This window comes from Pomacea canaliculata, linkage group LG6 (assembly GCF_003073045.1).
Source record: "Pomacea canaliculata isolate SZHN2017 linkage group LG6, ASM307304v1, whole genome shotgun sequence".
Lineage (NCBI taxonomy): Eukaryota > Metazoa > Mollusca > Gastropoda > Architaenioglossa > Ampullariidae > Pomacea > Pomacea canaliculata.
In genome coordinates, this window is record NC_037595.1 from 21,024,494 (window position 1) to 21,038,838 (window position 14,345).

General features: G+C 37.4%; 1 protein-coding gene across 2 annotated transcripts; it reads left to right on the forward strand.

Annotated features, from left to right (window-relative positions):
* Window positions 1–1,709: 1,709 nt before the first annotated feature.
* LOC112566513 lies at window positions 1,710–13,998 on the forward strand. 2 transcript variants are annotated; one of them, XM_025242729.1, is made up of 3 exons: window positions 1,710–4,148; window positions 5,151–5,306; window positions 6,744–13,998. In XM_025242729.1, the coding sequence occupies exons 1-3, from the start codon at window positions 2,516–2,518 to the stop codon at window positions 7,631–7,633; spliced, it is 2,679 nt and encodes an 892-aa protein (XP_025098514.1). In that variant the 5' UTR covers window positions 1,710–2,515; the 3' UTR covers window positions 7,634–13,998. The 2 variants fall into 2 exon arrangements, with proteins under 2 accessions (XP_025098514.1, XP_025098515.1); XM_025242730.1 differs by having other exon boundaries at window positions 1,711–4,148; window positions 5,154–5,306.
* Window positions 13,999–14,345: the final 347 nt, after the last annotated feature.

The window sequence follows — 14,345 nt, forward strand, 5'->3', positions numbered from 1 at the left end:
AAGAAAGATAATTCCCTTTGTTTTCGAGGACACAATTCCAAAAGTTCGAATATTGAAAGGCCACTGGCTAGAATTGGTGCCAGCAACGGTAGACAGGTGTAGTGTTCTCAGGAACGTTTGGGTGCGCGCGTACCCGTGTAGCAGCTTAATTTACTGCTGGAGCATGCACCTTTCCAAACTAGGAAAACAATTTCTGCTCACAAAGAGAAGAATGGCAAAAGAGTATCACTACTCTCTTTTCTTTCTCTCTCTCTTCTAGTTTTCAACGTGTGCATACTTCCCTCCCCATTCTGTCTCTGTCAGTCAGTCTGTCTATCATTCTATCTCATTCTGTCTCTTTCTTTCTTTTTCTCATTCTTTCTTACTCTTTGTATCTGACTCTCTTTCTTTATCACCCCACACATATGCTTTCTCTCTCTCTCTCTCTTTCTCTCTCTCTCTCTCTGTGTTAATATATATATTATCATTTGCAAAACATGAAATTCTTCTGAATCAAATGTAGCTGAAAATGTTTACGACAAGTGAATTAGGGTGTATAGAAATATGCAAAATGGATTTGAGTGACAAAGCTTTATTCATTTTATGAGATGGCTGTGGAGAGGACTATGATATGAAAACACACACACACACAAAAACACACAATCAGAAATATCTGCATATTTCATGTACAGTACGTTAAATGAAAAGGATGTTAGAAACTAATGAATGTAAAATAATTTTCAAAATGTGGCAAATTACAGCTGTAAAATGTTTAATGCTGAATTTTAAAAGTTATTTTTCGGTCCACGCGCCATGTATTACGCAAGCAAGCACGTGCGCGCGCACAGAGACAGAGAGAGGACGTTGCTGCTGGTTTTGGCTGCCTGATCAACAGGAGATCGTTGATAAGACACACCGACCGATTTTCCTCTTGTTCTAGGTTTTGGAAACTGTCGTTAAAAAAGAGTAATAAATGTCATTACATGTACTACAGTTATCGTTATCGTTATCATAATTAATGCTAAGCAAAGTCACTGGCAGCACCATACTTTATCAGCATTACCACCACCAGCACCGTCGTCGTCGCCTTTTTGATGTCACTGTATATCCTCAAAGCAATCTTTCGCCATCCACTGCCCAGGCAGTGAACGCTGCTCATTTAGCATCCATGGGTTATCATTCTCGATTTTCCTTTTTCGTTTCTTTGCTTTTTTCCTTTTCGGGTGACTTTGTTCTTTTCATTTTACCTCATTCATTCGCTCCTCGTCTGCTCCCAGCCCTTTCGCAAGCTTGTATTTTTCTCTTGCTTTTCACGTCTCACAGTTAAGTCCACCCTACCTCACAATAAATTTTTAAAAAATGGTCTATGAAGCAGACTCCAACTGATGGGGTGCGTGCGTGTGTGTGCGTGTGTGTGGGGGGGGGCACAATATTAAAGTTATTTTTATTATATCAACCGATCAGCCACGAAGGCAGGCCGAAATAAAGAAACACACACATATGCGGGTTTTATTCGAACGCAACAAAACCATTGCATTAATGACATCCAGTAGGTCAATTATTCATTTGATTATTCTTCTTCAACATGTGCATACTTTTTCAGCACGGCTGTAGCTTCTCGTGTAATCCTACATTTGTAGCAGTACATGAGCCTACTGTTCTAGCCACAACCTTGACCCAAACAGCCTACATAGTGACGGGATGTCATGTAATTTTACCCGTAATCTGGAGATGGAGATTGGGATGTTAGGTGGGGCGGTTATACAACCGCGGAAGTTCTGTCGAGTCCGTCTCCGCGATGTCCAATGTCTAATGCCTTTAGTAAGGGAAGCGTCATTGGCACGATACTGCATATTGCTGAGTTAAGTTGGCGCGACTTTATCGCCTGCAACATTTTTCTAGATGTGTAAGTTGACCTGTAACTGTGAGACTGATGCTCCTGTTGTTATGGAGATAATGCCACTCCCATTATCATTTATCTCTCTCAGTCGTTCTACCGAAATATCCGTGGAGGCTGGATAAGGCGGAGCTTGGCCGTGATGCAGAAGGGTCTGATAACGTCTCGGCCACCCTTGCTGTCGTGGTCAGGCAGTGTAGACCAAACAGCTGCGTGCCGACATATCTGTGGATAAAGCAGATAAGCAGTCGATCGAGTCGTGTACACCGTGTGATAAGTGGGACGGTATATCAAGCCCCGCAAACTGGCACGCCTTATCTTACACCTGAAACAAACCTCCACATATCTACCAGAAGGTTTCGCTTTAATCGTCGGTGATCTAATATGCCACGTCTGTGGGTTTTTTCTTCGGCTCGATAGGTTGCGGGAGAAGCGTGTTTCGGACGTTGCGGACGATCGTCTGCTAGCTGCGGATGCTGGCGGAGGAGTGGTGTTTGAGAGTTACCTCCCGTGTGTGTAGGTGGCAGGGAAAACAGTTTATGATGGCTGGCGACTTGTGGACAAACCAGATGCAACCATCAACTGCTGCGAAGAGTTCTCTAAAATCTACCCCTTTCACGTCGCGTTTTTTCGTTTCTGATGCATGTATCTGAAATGGATGACCAGAAGACTTCTTGCACCACCGCGCAAGATTCCGATCGTGACGAAAGAAGCCCAGTTTCAATTGCAAATGCAGACGACACAAGCAAGAACGACAAAAGTTATGTGACTGATGGGGCGACTTTGGATGCGCCGCATACCAGAGGGGATCAACTCGAAACTGTGGAGGCAGAGGCTGAGGCAGCTCTGAAGTCGTTTTGTCAGCAGCTGGAGCTAAAAAGGAGTGACAACATAGATTCGTCACAGATGCAAGTTACGCCTGTAAGTCATGAAAGGTCTTCGTCATTTACCAGCAGCTCCATCGTTTCAGGCAGCGAGAATCGAAACACACACAGAAAGACAGGTGCTGATATGCGAATACTGGCGACATACATGCGATCGTTGAATGAACTAAGACCACCGGAAACAATCCCACCGCCAGATTTAGATAAGTATTTATCTTCCTTTTTTCTTGTGGTTCGAAAAACGGATGGCAGCGAATACGAACCTTGCAGTCTCCGGGCGATGCTTGCAAGTATAGAACGATATCTACGTCAAAAGAACTATCCCGCGTCATTGACTAGGGATAACCAGTTTGCAAATATGCGAAACGTTCTAAAACTAAAGCAACAAATGTTACGATCATTGGGCAAAGGGCAGAAAAGTGTAGCAGAAATTTCTCAGACCGTTTGTGTCCGAGAAGGAAAGATAACACGTTTATTTGATTCGCATGAAATGGGCCCTTACAACCCCAATTCGGTCATTTTCTCTTTGTGTTTCTTCTTCTGCATGTACTTAAAACTCCGCAAATCAACAGAGCACAAGAAACTTCTGTGGGGTGATATTGTTCTTTGTCAGGACTATAACAACAGAGAGTATCTGACATTCTCATCACAGATGCTGAGTCGATTCCAAGGATCCACACGTCTGAATCACAGACTCTCAAATGCACGAGTATGGGCAGAACCAGATGTTCCAGAAAGAGATCCAGTAGCTCTATACAAATTCTATGCACAGAAGCGCCCACCATCAATGAATCAGCCATATGCCCCATTTTATTTAGGATTAAACCTGATCAATCCTCTTGCTGGCCAGGCATGGTATCGTCCCTCGGCCATGGGCATCAACAAGCTAAATGAGATGGTGCGTCAAATACGTGACCTCACAGGACTTAAGTCAACAAGTGACACCAGCCCCATGCAATATTTAGTCCCAAATGCACAGGACCTTGCCATGATGGGTTCAGAGCTGTCCAGTGCAAGCTCTGACCCTTCCAACTCTCGTGATGGTCACAATCTGGATGGCATTGACCTTGACTGTCATGATCGAGAGGACACACCTGAGGCCTCTCCTCAGCTTACCATTGACCTGGAAGAGTCTGAAGCTGATGCGTTTGAAACTTCAACCTCAGCAGAGCCAGGTTTAGCACATGTGGTGAGAGACTCAGATAGTGGTGAAGAAGGTCATTTGGCTGGGTCACCAAGCATGAAAAGTCAGGAAGAATCCCAAAATGATGACTCACCCCCCTCTGCAGTGTCTGTTGATGGGGATGGTACCAGCATGTTTAGGAGCCACGTTTCCCATGAGGGCAATTTCAGAGATGGTCATGATATGTCCCAAAGACAGATGCCAGGTTAGTGTTTACATATTTGTTGAGAAATTTTTAGGTTTGATATGGTCATTTGCCAGGTGTATTTCTCGTAGGCTTTGAGTAAATGTTATTTTTACAGTCCCAGTAACACTTATTTTCCTTTTCTTTGATGTTAGCTGTTATTTGACTTCTTAGTTTTCATCTCCCTGCTATTCGTTGTATTATGCTTATTACTCATGACAGCAATAGATTTCAGATTAATGTGCAGCTACGAATAAAAACAATTGTGATGGGATAAAGTTGTTTCCCTTAATTTTACTGCTGCTTGTATGTGACAAGCCTTTTTTAGCCTTTATTTATAAATTTGTTCCAGCTTATGCTTCTTATGTTTTGCAAGTATTGATTTAGCTTAAGGAGAAATAACCTAAAGTAACAATTATAATTTTAAGATTAGTTAGTGTTTCCCCATTTTACAGAAAATTGCATAAACCATATCAAAGAAGTCCAAATCACATTAAATTAAAAATTACCCACTGGATGTGAAAAGGTAACAATTTGACATCGGAAGTCTCAAAATGTAAAAGTATAGAAAAAAGATCTTATATAAAATATTTTGCAATGAGCCAGACAGAAATCTGACATTTCTTCATTACTTGTAATCAAATATCAGCTGTCAGCTAGATTCTCACATTTTTAATGTTTTATTGTTTTATACATGTCATTTAAAATCACAGATTTTGTCATTGATACTTTCATTCATCTCCTTGACACTCAAAGACGAAATTGTCATCGACTGTTTTAATGCATAGCTTGAAGAATTGAGTAGAATAAATAAATATTTAAAATTAACGTTATTGATCATGCTAATGAAACACCATGAAATTCCTCAACAAAAGATTGGTTGTCATGCTGATATAGTCATATTTCAGTTGTCTTATTAACAAGTGTTATTGACCAATATCTTTATTTAATAGCCTGTATTAAACCTACTTAGAAAAAGGATTTTTTTAAATTATTTTTTTATTTCTATTTGTATATAATCAGCAGATTTGGAGGAGGATGAAGAGGAAGAGGACTTCATAAGTGTAGAGCAGGCAAAGGAGCTAGTGGTGGATATTGTCCAGCGTATGGACTTTATGGATATTATACACTTTGATCGTTGGCTGAAGACAATGCGTATTAATCGCAGTCCTACAACAGGTGAATGTCTTCCTTAGCGATAATTTTAAAACTAATAATAGTGGATCTTACAAAACACAAATTGTTTGAGAAAATTGATTGATGTGAAGTTGTTGTGCAAGTGTAAGAGTTATGGTCAACATACAAGGGACAGAAGAACAAGCAAATAACACTTGAACAACAGAAGGTTAAACAACAGTACTGGTGACGAATAAAAGACAAACATAAGAAACATCAAGAGAACTGCTTTCAGGAAGAAATCTGAATTTCCACTTCTGTTACTTTGTAGATGTCACATATGCTTATGATACATATTTAAAATTGGGCATAAAACTGGTGCCTACCATTGAAGAGGCTAGCCATTCATCAGACCAGTTTTATGTTAATCCAAACTCCTGGTCAATTATCGTCATCACTAACTTAACTAAATTAAAATGTCATTAAAGATATTGATTTATTGCTGTTGCATCTTAATAAGGCCAAGCAAATTGTCCATGAATCATAAAAGACATTTTAGGAGGAAATTAAACACAAAGAGCTCATGACTGGTCGTTTTAAAATATATTAATTGCTGGCAATGTGATCAGCTTGCGGGGCACATGTCATGAAAAATGTATTTGAGGCATAATTATGATGCTATTTAAGGAAAATAAAGATGCCATTTAATGTTTTGGAAGTTAATTTACAAATCCTCAGAATCATTGGTGCTTTAATTTGAAGTTTATTGTAGGGATATGATCCTCATAAATGACTGTGCATCCATGCCCATAGTGCACAAACACTTTGATGTATGACACAAAATTAATTACTTTAATACATCTGGCACCAGTCAAAGTTCACTTGCAGCCTTGCCTATCATCTGACAGGTGACTTGATTGTACATAACAATAAATTATTTCAGAATATAGTTTGCAGAACTGGCAGTAAAATGAACATTTACTTAAGAGGTGTAAGAAAAATTACGTAGTGTGCCTTTAGTATTTCTGTTCAATCTTTATTTTACCTTTTGTTTTCATACTTCAGTCCTATAATTTAAATGAATTTGTATCCTTTCAAGAAAACTTACAGAAATACAGTATGTATAAAATAAAAGGGGTAGTAAAATGAAAACTGTAATTTAAATAATCTACCTCAGCACAAAAGGTTTCTAAAACGACACTCTCCATCCTTACTGTTTGTTCCCTGATTCCTCTTTGCCTCTTTAATGTTTGTCTTTTTTTACATGTCTACATAGTTGTTTCTTTTTCCATTCTTCATATTCTGTCCGTGTCTCCTACTTATCTCATGTGTTGAGAACATGCTCTTTCATGAGATTGCGCACTATATAAATCACATTTTATTACTAAATAGTATAAATATAAATGTTTTTAGAGGTAACAGGTAAAGAGGTAAGAATTTTAATGTATAAGCCATAAAATGGACAGATGTTTTATAATCAATTGTCTTTGTAATGTCCAGGTCAGATTGTTTGCAAAGACACCAAAGAGGAAAATGATGACCATGCTGGCTTTGAAGACACCAGAGGTGGATCTCAGGATTTCCAGTCTGGCAACCAGGGACTGGGAGTGAACATTCTCCTTAATATAGCCCTTTCTCCACATGCAATGCGTGGTCATGGTCCTGTCACAGTGCAGGCAACCACTGTCAGTTCCTCGGACCTGAACACTATCTCTGGACACCGGTCAGCTAACTCTGTTTTCTTTCAGCAAGAAGCAGATCATCCGAGACGGCCACGTGCCAATAATTTCATCCCTGATGGTGCAACCGATCTCAGTCAAGGAAGAGCTAACTGTGACTTTCGCAGTGTGAATCGACAGAGCAGCGATATGCCTCTGGATCTTGCCATCGGGTCAACTAGAGCTTCGGTTTCTGCACAGCCATCACGGCAAGAGCCACGGGGAGCATCAAGCCACAACAACAGTCGCGTGCGGCTGGCCTCCCCATTGGCAGCAGGTGCAGCAGATGACTGTATCCCCAGAAAACAACGAAAACTTTCATCCAATGAAACTACAGCATATTTCCATGCTGCCCAGCGTTCTCAGGGTCACTCAGAGATGTTTCACAACGATTCTAAAAGCAGCAAAGCACAGCTACCAGTCAAAGGGCAGAGGCCAGAGGGCAGCAGACGCAAGCCAAGCCCAGCCTCTCTGACGCACATTAAACCAAGAGCAGCCTGTGACAATAATATTGAGATGCATGCCTCAGTTCTCAAGCAGGGGCCGAGTACAGTAACAGCAGCATCTGCAGTCCTCGGTGGTGGAGAAAGTTCCGGTTCACATATCTCTAATAGAAATAGTAGGGTGCTCTCCTATCCAGAAGTTCTGAATCTTAAACAGGAAGTTGACTGAAACTTGGGTTGCATGATTTGAAAATGGAGCTTGAACTAATAGCATATTTGGAAATAATGATTATTTGAACATATAGAGAATGCTTCTGCAACTAACTTCCCAGATTCACATTTTTTTCAACTCTTGCACTCTTCCACTCATTTTCTCAAGGAAACTGTCAGTACACTTATTTTTCATTTTCTCTCCATTTTTCTAGAAAGCTTTATGATCTTTCTACATTCAACAACACTAACTTTATCATGGAACCAAAATTTACATGTGCTATTTGATTCCACAACTCAGGACTTGAAATTTTAATGACATTGTCAATAGATCATTGGCGACTAACCTTTTTTACAATTGAAGCCATTTTTTTAATGGAGTGAATTTCCTCACCCTAGTCCAATTTGTATTGTAAGGTATACACATAGGTCTGGTTCTATGCTGCCATATTATTCCAAATCAAAATCTTCAGTTTTCTCTTTATTATAGTAATAAGCAGCTTTTAAAATAGCAGATTTAGCACTGTTTAGTGTTGACTCATATTAGGGGAAAGGTCAGTTCTGCAGACCCTTGGCTAACTTCATTGACCACGTAGTATTTTTTATGGACTTCGATTTGTCAAATCTTCATCCATGGTTTTTATGCATTTACCAAAAAAGCCTACAAATTGTAATTCTTTTTTTTAGGGAGTTATATGGATGAAAAGTGAGCTAAAAATCTGCATTGAATTTTTTTTCTCTGCATCTGCTTGACATACTCATGATCCTGCAAGAACACTGTTTCGTGGTCAATAGTCCATTGATCTAGTTAACAAAGATTTTAAATGTATAGATGAATGACAGTTTTTGAAGTTTTGTTTAGGTTCCTTATTCTTCCCTGCCTTTGCAGTTGTTTTCCAATACTGAAATGGCATAGGAAGGAAAATTCATCCATTTCCAGCAGTCATATTAATATATATTCATTAAGGAGAGATTATCATTTTTATATCTAAGTACTGACTGGTGCTAACATTTCAATAATCTTGAAGGGAAATAATTCATGGTTGTGATGCAGACTGCAAACAAGACCGATAAAATGATACCTCAGATTGCTTTACTTATAAATGTGTTTGCTCTGTGTTGGTTTATCGCTTTTATTTCAGTTAGTCATTCACATTCAGTGTTTGATTTTTGTGTCATGATCGATTTTTTTTGTTGTAGAAGTGTTTGCAGTGTTGAAAATAGCAACCGTTTGATTACAGACACTTGTGTAATATGCAGTTGGATGCTGTTGTGCAAAATTGTCTTTTCCTTATCCATGCCACTCATTTGTCTCGTGCATTGTGAATAAAGGAGGGATTTTACAAGCTGTCTAGGTCATTACACATTAGGCTTGTGATTACTGAAAAAGAAATGTTCAACATTATGTTGATAGCTGCAAGAGAAAGAAATGTGGTAATAAATTTACTTAAATTTGTCCCTTATATATGCTTTCAAGTTTTTAAGAGTACAGAGCTTTTTATTACATTTTTATGTTGATGGGAACTTTGTGTGGACTTTGCCAAACATGTAAGGAATGGCTGTGCCATTCTTGTAACTTGTCTTGCACTTTTGTTTAGCTTTCCCACATTCCTTAGAATCACTCCTGCATTCTACTTGGACCTTGGCAAATATTTGGTGTCATTTTGGTTTGTCATTTATTTACATTAGAGCTATGTGTATAACGTGTTAGCATTTTTCTTCTTTTTTTTTTTCTTTTTTTTTTTGCCAAGCAGAGTGCTTGAAATGGTAAGTTACGAAAAAGTAATTTTGTAAAAACCCCATAGCCTAGTGTCCGTATAAGCACTGAGCCGTTGAGATTCATGATGTTTAGAGTATGACCTAATCCTCTTCTGCTGCATTTTATGTCCCCGGATAAATTAAGGTGCCTATTCCTGGATGTCATGGGGAAGTTTCCAGTGAGGGGCCTGGATGGTCCACCAATCAGCAATCTTATGTTCCAAAGTGAAGCCCATTAACTACTAAGCTATGTCACTTTATCCTGACTGTAGTATGTTTACCTAACTAGTACCCATTGCGTTTTTTCCCTAACTTGCAGATTTGTATAAGTACAAAAAATTTGCATTATTGAATCCAAGATGCTTGTTTCATGTCATTTTACTTGCACAGCGACAAACAATGCTAATGAGATAATTGAATTTGTTTTTATTTACTTTTCCTCTTGGTGTATATTTGCTTATGATCTTAAAATCATTTTAAGTTAAGAGCCTTTCTTTTGTGGTTTCCAAAGGATATATCTGTAGACACGCTATTTTTTGTTAGACTTGTTTTATGGTTTGTGATTTATAGCAGAAATTATCTTTGTATTTATTTACATACTTGTGTGTTTAAATCCATGTATATGGACAAAGAGGGATGATAAATGCATGACTTTTCTTGTGTGAAGCTGTTATATTTATTGTTATATATATATTTCTAATTCTCTGCTTGCATGATGGCGTGTTAGTGAAGTTCGACTGCATGGCTTTTTCTGTTGCTTTTTCCATTGTAGGCAGATAAGACAAAAGTGAAAAACCTTAAAAAAGAGTGAAATATCTGTAAGCTATGCCGTTAACATCATTGGATAAGATATGTACAAGTTTTCTGAAAAATAAAAAACAAATACTTGATTAGCAGTACAACTTGCAGAGGGAAAACATTTTCTGAAAATATTGATTTAGAGAGCATCTGTAAGCAAGACTGTACTAAGACTTTCCACTAAATTTTGAGTTGCAGGCATGTTGTTGTTGATGTTGTTGTGTTAGCACTAGACTGACTTAAATTTGCACAGTGCCTAATCCTCAAAGAGAGAAGAAAAGGCAGTTCTCTAGATATAGCTTTTGAAGTGAAACTGAAATGCATCAAACTTCCAATTCTTACCTCCACTTTCCAAATAGTGCATATAATGAAGCATTTTGCTAGAAGTCTTGAATGCCTATCACATTTATAAGCCCTTGTCAGTAAAGAAACTTGGCCAGTGCCATGGTAGCAGGATTTACAGACTAGGACCTTTTTCTTTCTGCTGAGTACCTGATCTACAATTTCCAAAATTTCCTGTCTTCATACCAGACTATGAAGTTGTAATAAAACTGTCTTTTTAGGATGTTGAAAGAGTGATGCATACAGTCAGTGAATTTTTGTCAGTAACATTTGAAACAGAGAGTTAACTAACTACAGCATATTAATGAGACCCTTGTAGCCTGAGCTGTGACAGTGCCCTTGAAATTCCAGAATGTTGAAGAATGGGGGAAATAGACATTTGAGAATCCTCATATTTATTGATTAAATCTTACTTCTGGAAGATACCTGTTGTTAAAAGCATGTTCTCTAGTCACTGCTCATGAACAGAATTTTTATTGTTATCTCTTTAGTGTACACTGTCATTTCAACATTTGTAAGGGAAAAAGACTGTCCAAAACATTTGGCATTTTCCTAGTCTGTGGCCTGACAGGAAACAGTTGAATTTCACTTGCATCACACAAACTCCCATTTTGCAAAGAGGAATGGGTATCAGTTAAGATGGTCTTTGTGTTGTATGCATGTTTGTGTGCATGCATGCTTTTATGCATTTTTATGATTGATATATTATTCTGCTGTGTGCTTTGATCAAGCATGTGCTGATACAGAGGAAAAAAGACATCGGAGTAGAAAGAACTATGTGCTGATACTTTTGTGCCCTGCTTTCACTATAACTGATTTTCTGACTTATTTTATGGATGTTTTGTTATTTTTACTCTGTTAGCTAACATTTAAAAACATTGTGTGCTTTAACATATTCCACAGTGTTTGTTTGACAACTGAGTTAGTAAACAAAAAGAAGTCAAAACAAATGTGATTGCCCTTCTCCTGTTTGTATTGTACTCTATGGCTTTTTTATCTGTAAGCAAAAATGCAGACATAGTTGCTTGTGTAGGAGTGTATCCTGTAGTTTGTGCATTATTGTTTTCGACATCCAGTTGATTGTAAGTATCCATTATCAGCATTGTGAATATGAGACATTTTCAGAATTAGATGTCAGCTTTTACTTTTCATATTATTTCAGCAACAGAGGAGTGTTTGTACCCAAGTCATCAAATCGTGATATTAGCCCAATGCTTGCTACTGTTGAGAAATGTATACAAGATTCTTTAACAGTCACATGCTTTCCATTCTTTCCTCTTCTCCCAAACTCCTTATATTTTTAGATAATGATGTACATTTGCATCTCACAATTTTTTGCAACATTGTTTATTGTGACTGCTAAACAAAAGCAGAGTTGTGGAAGCTAACATTGTAATGTATTTTTGCATTGTGAACTCATTATTTGTATTTATTTGTCAAAGATTTTATTAAGTTTGCAAATGCCTACATCCAAGTGAGGTGTATAGAAAGTGTGCATGCAGGCTCAGGTGTATATTTAAATGATGTAACAAGACCTGATATGTTTTAGATAGGTAACTTTAGTTTAAAGTGTTTGATTTGATTTGTTGTTATATTTCTCTATTTTAAACTGGATACAGAGAAAAAGAAGTTATTTTATCATACATCTTGGCACAAGTGAGACATTTTTACTTGAATTACTTTTGTCAAAAGAAAATGTTGTGTCACACATGTGTGCATTAGAGATTTTAATTTTAAAATGCAAACATCTAACATATCCATTCATTACTTTCTCATTTGTCCTTTCTTAAATCTTAAAAGTGGGATAATTGTTTTATTTTATTTGTCCCAGATTTGAAAAAGAATAGGAGCACAAAGTTTTAGCAAGGATAGGACATCATTTAAAATTTAGCTCAAAAAAGAAGAGCACTTTCTTAGGCTTTATAATATTCGACATTTGTCAGCAGACTTTTCCGTTAATAATAATCCTTCTAGCATTCAGCTCAGCTGCAGCATGGGAGTCTTTTACGTTGTTTTAGGTTCTTCCTCCTTTTATTTGAAGGTGTCTCCTGCTTTGCAGATATTATTATGGATAGCTGTGCATTTAGTGTACCATAGTTGTGCAGGAGAAAGTGTAAAATTGTTCATGTCACTGTGTATTCTTATAGTACTGCATTCCAAAAGAACCTGTGCTTAGAAAAAGTGCAGGGTTTCCACAAGCAGAAAAGATCTTTTTTTTTTTCTGTATTTATTGGTGGTTTTGTTTGGTTTTTTTGGTGCCATAATTTTATTTTTTCTTTATCAAAATTTGATGCATGCATATTTATATTCATTGTTAGACTATTTTGTGTGCCTTTGTTCTCAAACTTTATGGCTAGCTTGGAGCAAGTAGTTGTCTCCCCAACCCTTACCCACCTTGATGTGACGAATTGGTTTTCTTTTTCTTTCTTCTTCATAAATAGTATTTGTGACAGTCTCATCTTTCTTTCCTTCTTTCGACTGCATGAATTAATTTTGGCCAAAGATAGCTTTCTGAGGGGCATTGAAGTTTTTTTTTCTTGTTTTTTTTGGGAAGGATGATGAAAGTTGCTAGTCATATAGAATGTTCGAGTTTCAAAGATGGTTTACTGAATGGTCCTTGCATTTCTTAATTTTTATGGCCAGTTGAAATATTTTAACATTTCTGCCACCATGTTTCCAAAGGAGTTAATTTGATAATTCTGCTGAGTTTGTTATTTTATTTCATGCTTCATGATATTAATATAATGCCTTTAACGCAATGATGGTGATAAGAAACACTAGTTTAAGTACTCCTGCCTGTTGGAAATTGTGTGAATTGTGTAATTTTTATGCAGATTCAGTCACTTTAGAGGTGAACATTTCGCTTGAGTGGCTTGTCTTTGTGTTAAACATTCTCAGTATCTTGAGTATGCTGTGGTAAAAATTTTTAATCCCTGGAGTGAAAAAATTCTAGAAAATACAAAAAATCCTTCATTTTATATTTTCAATGTAGGACTACTCATGTAAAAAAAAAATGTAATAATTTGAAAATGCTTACTCAAGCTCTGAACCCTTGCTTTTTGTTTTGTTGTGGCTGTACATTGTCAGACTCATATCATATATTGACTCAACATTCCAGGCGTTAATCACTTGAAATTGTTTGTGACTTCAGTGGGTTCGGGGATGCAGACCATGGACAATAGCCCATTACATCGAATCTCATTCAGAAATGTACATGACACTCATGTATTATGAACTTGTGATTATCATCATGCTTTCACTCTCAAATAGTTGATGTTATCTAACTTATGGGGTATAAGGTTGGTGTTGGAATTTATGCTGTTTGTTGTTAACGATCATTACTTAGGGATTTTCACTGATACTTCAAATATTGATTACTGTACTGCTTCAGGTACTCTCACTCATGATAGGCTAATAATATTTAACAGTAACATGGCAGGGAAAATATACTTGGCGGCATTATAAGTAAACTGCAGGAAAAATCCAGAACAGAGTCTTGTCTTCTTAAAAGTGTTATGTGCATGCAAGCATCTTTGTGTGTATTTCTGATGTGCATTTAACTCCCCTCTTAGACTTATGACAGGGAGTGCCTTGTAGTTTGGCCCACAACTGAAATCGAGCTATTATCACTTTTTATAAGATTTCTGTTTGCAGACCCTTGAAATCAGTAAACTGCTATAGCATGAAACGACATTCGAGGAAAAAGAATCTGCATTTATCTGTATGGTGGCAGATTAGACCAACCAAACAATGGCTTCTGAAAAAGGAATTTAGATTTAGGCTCTGTTTGCCATCAACTTATCCTGCAGAATTTTGAATCCAGACTGCAATGT

Coding starts and splice junctions, on each gene's coding strand:
- LOC112566513 (XM_025242729.1), top strand. CDS start 2,516: ATGCATGTATCTGAAATGGATGACCAGAAGACTTCTTGCACCACCGCG. Junction 4,149..5,150: donor GTCCCAAAGACAGATGCCAG/GTTAGTGTTTAC, acceptor GTATATAATCAG/CAGATTTGGAGGAGGATGAA. Junction 5,307..6,743: donor TAATCGCAGTCCTACAACAG/GTGAATGTCTTC, acceptor TGTAATGTCCAG/GTCAGATTGTTTGCAAAGAC.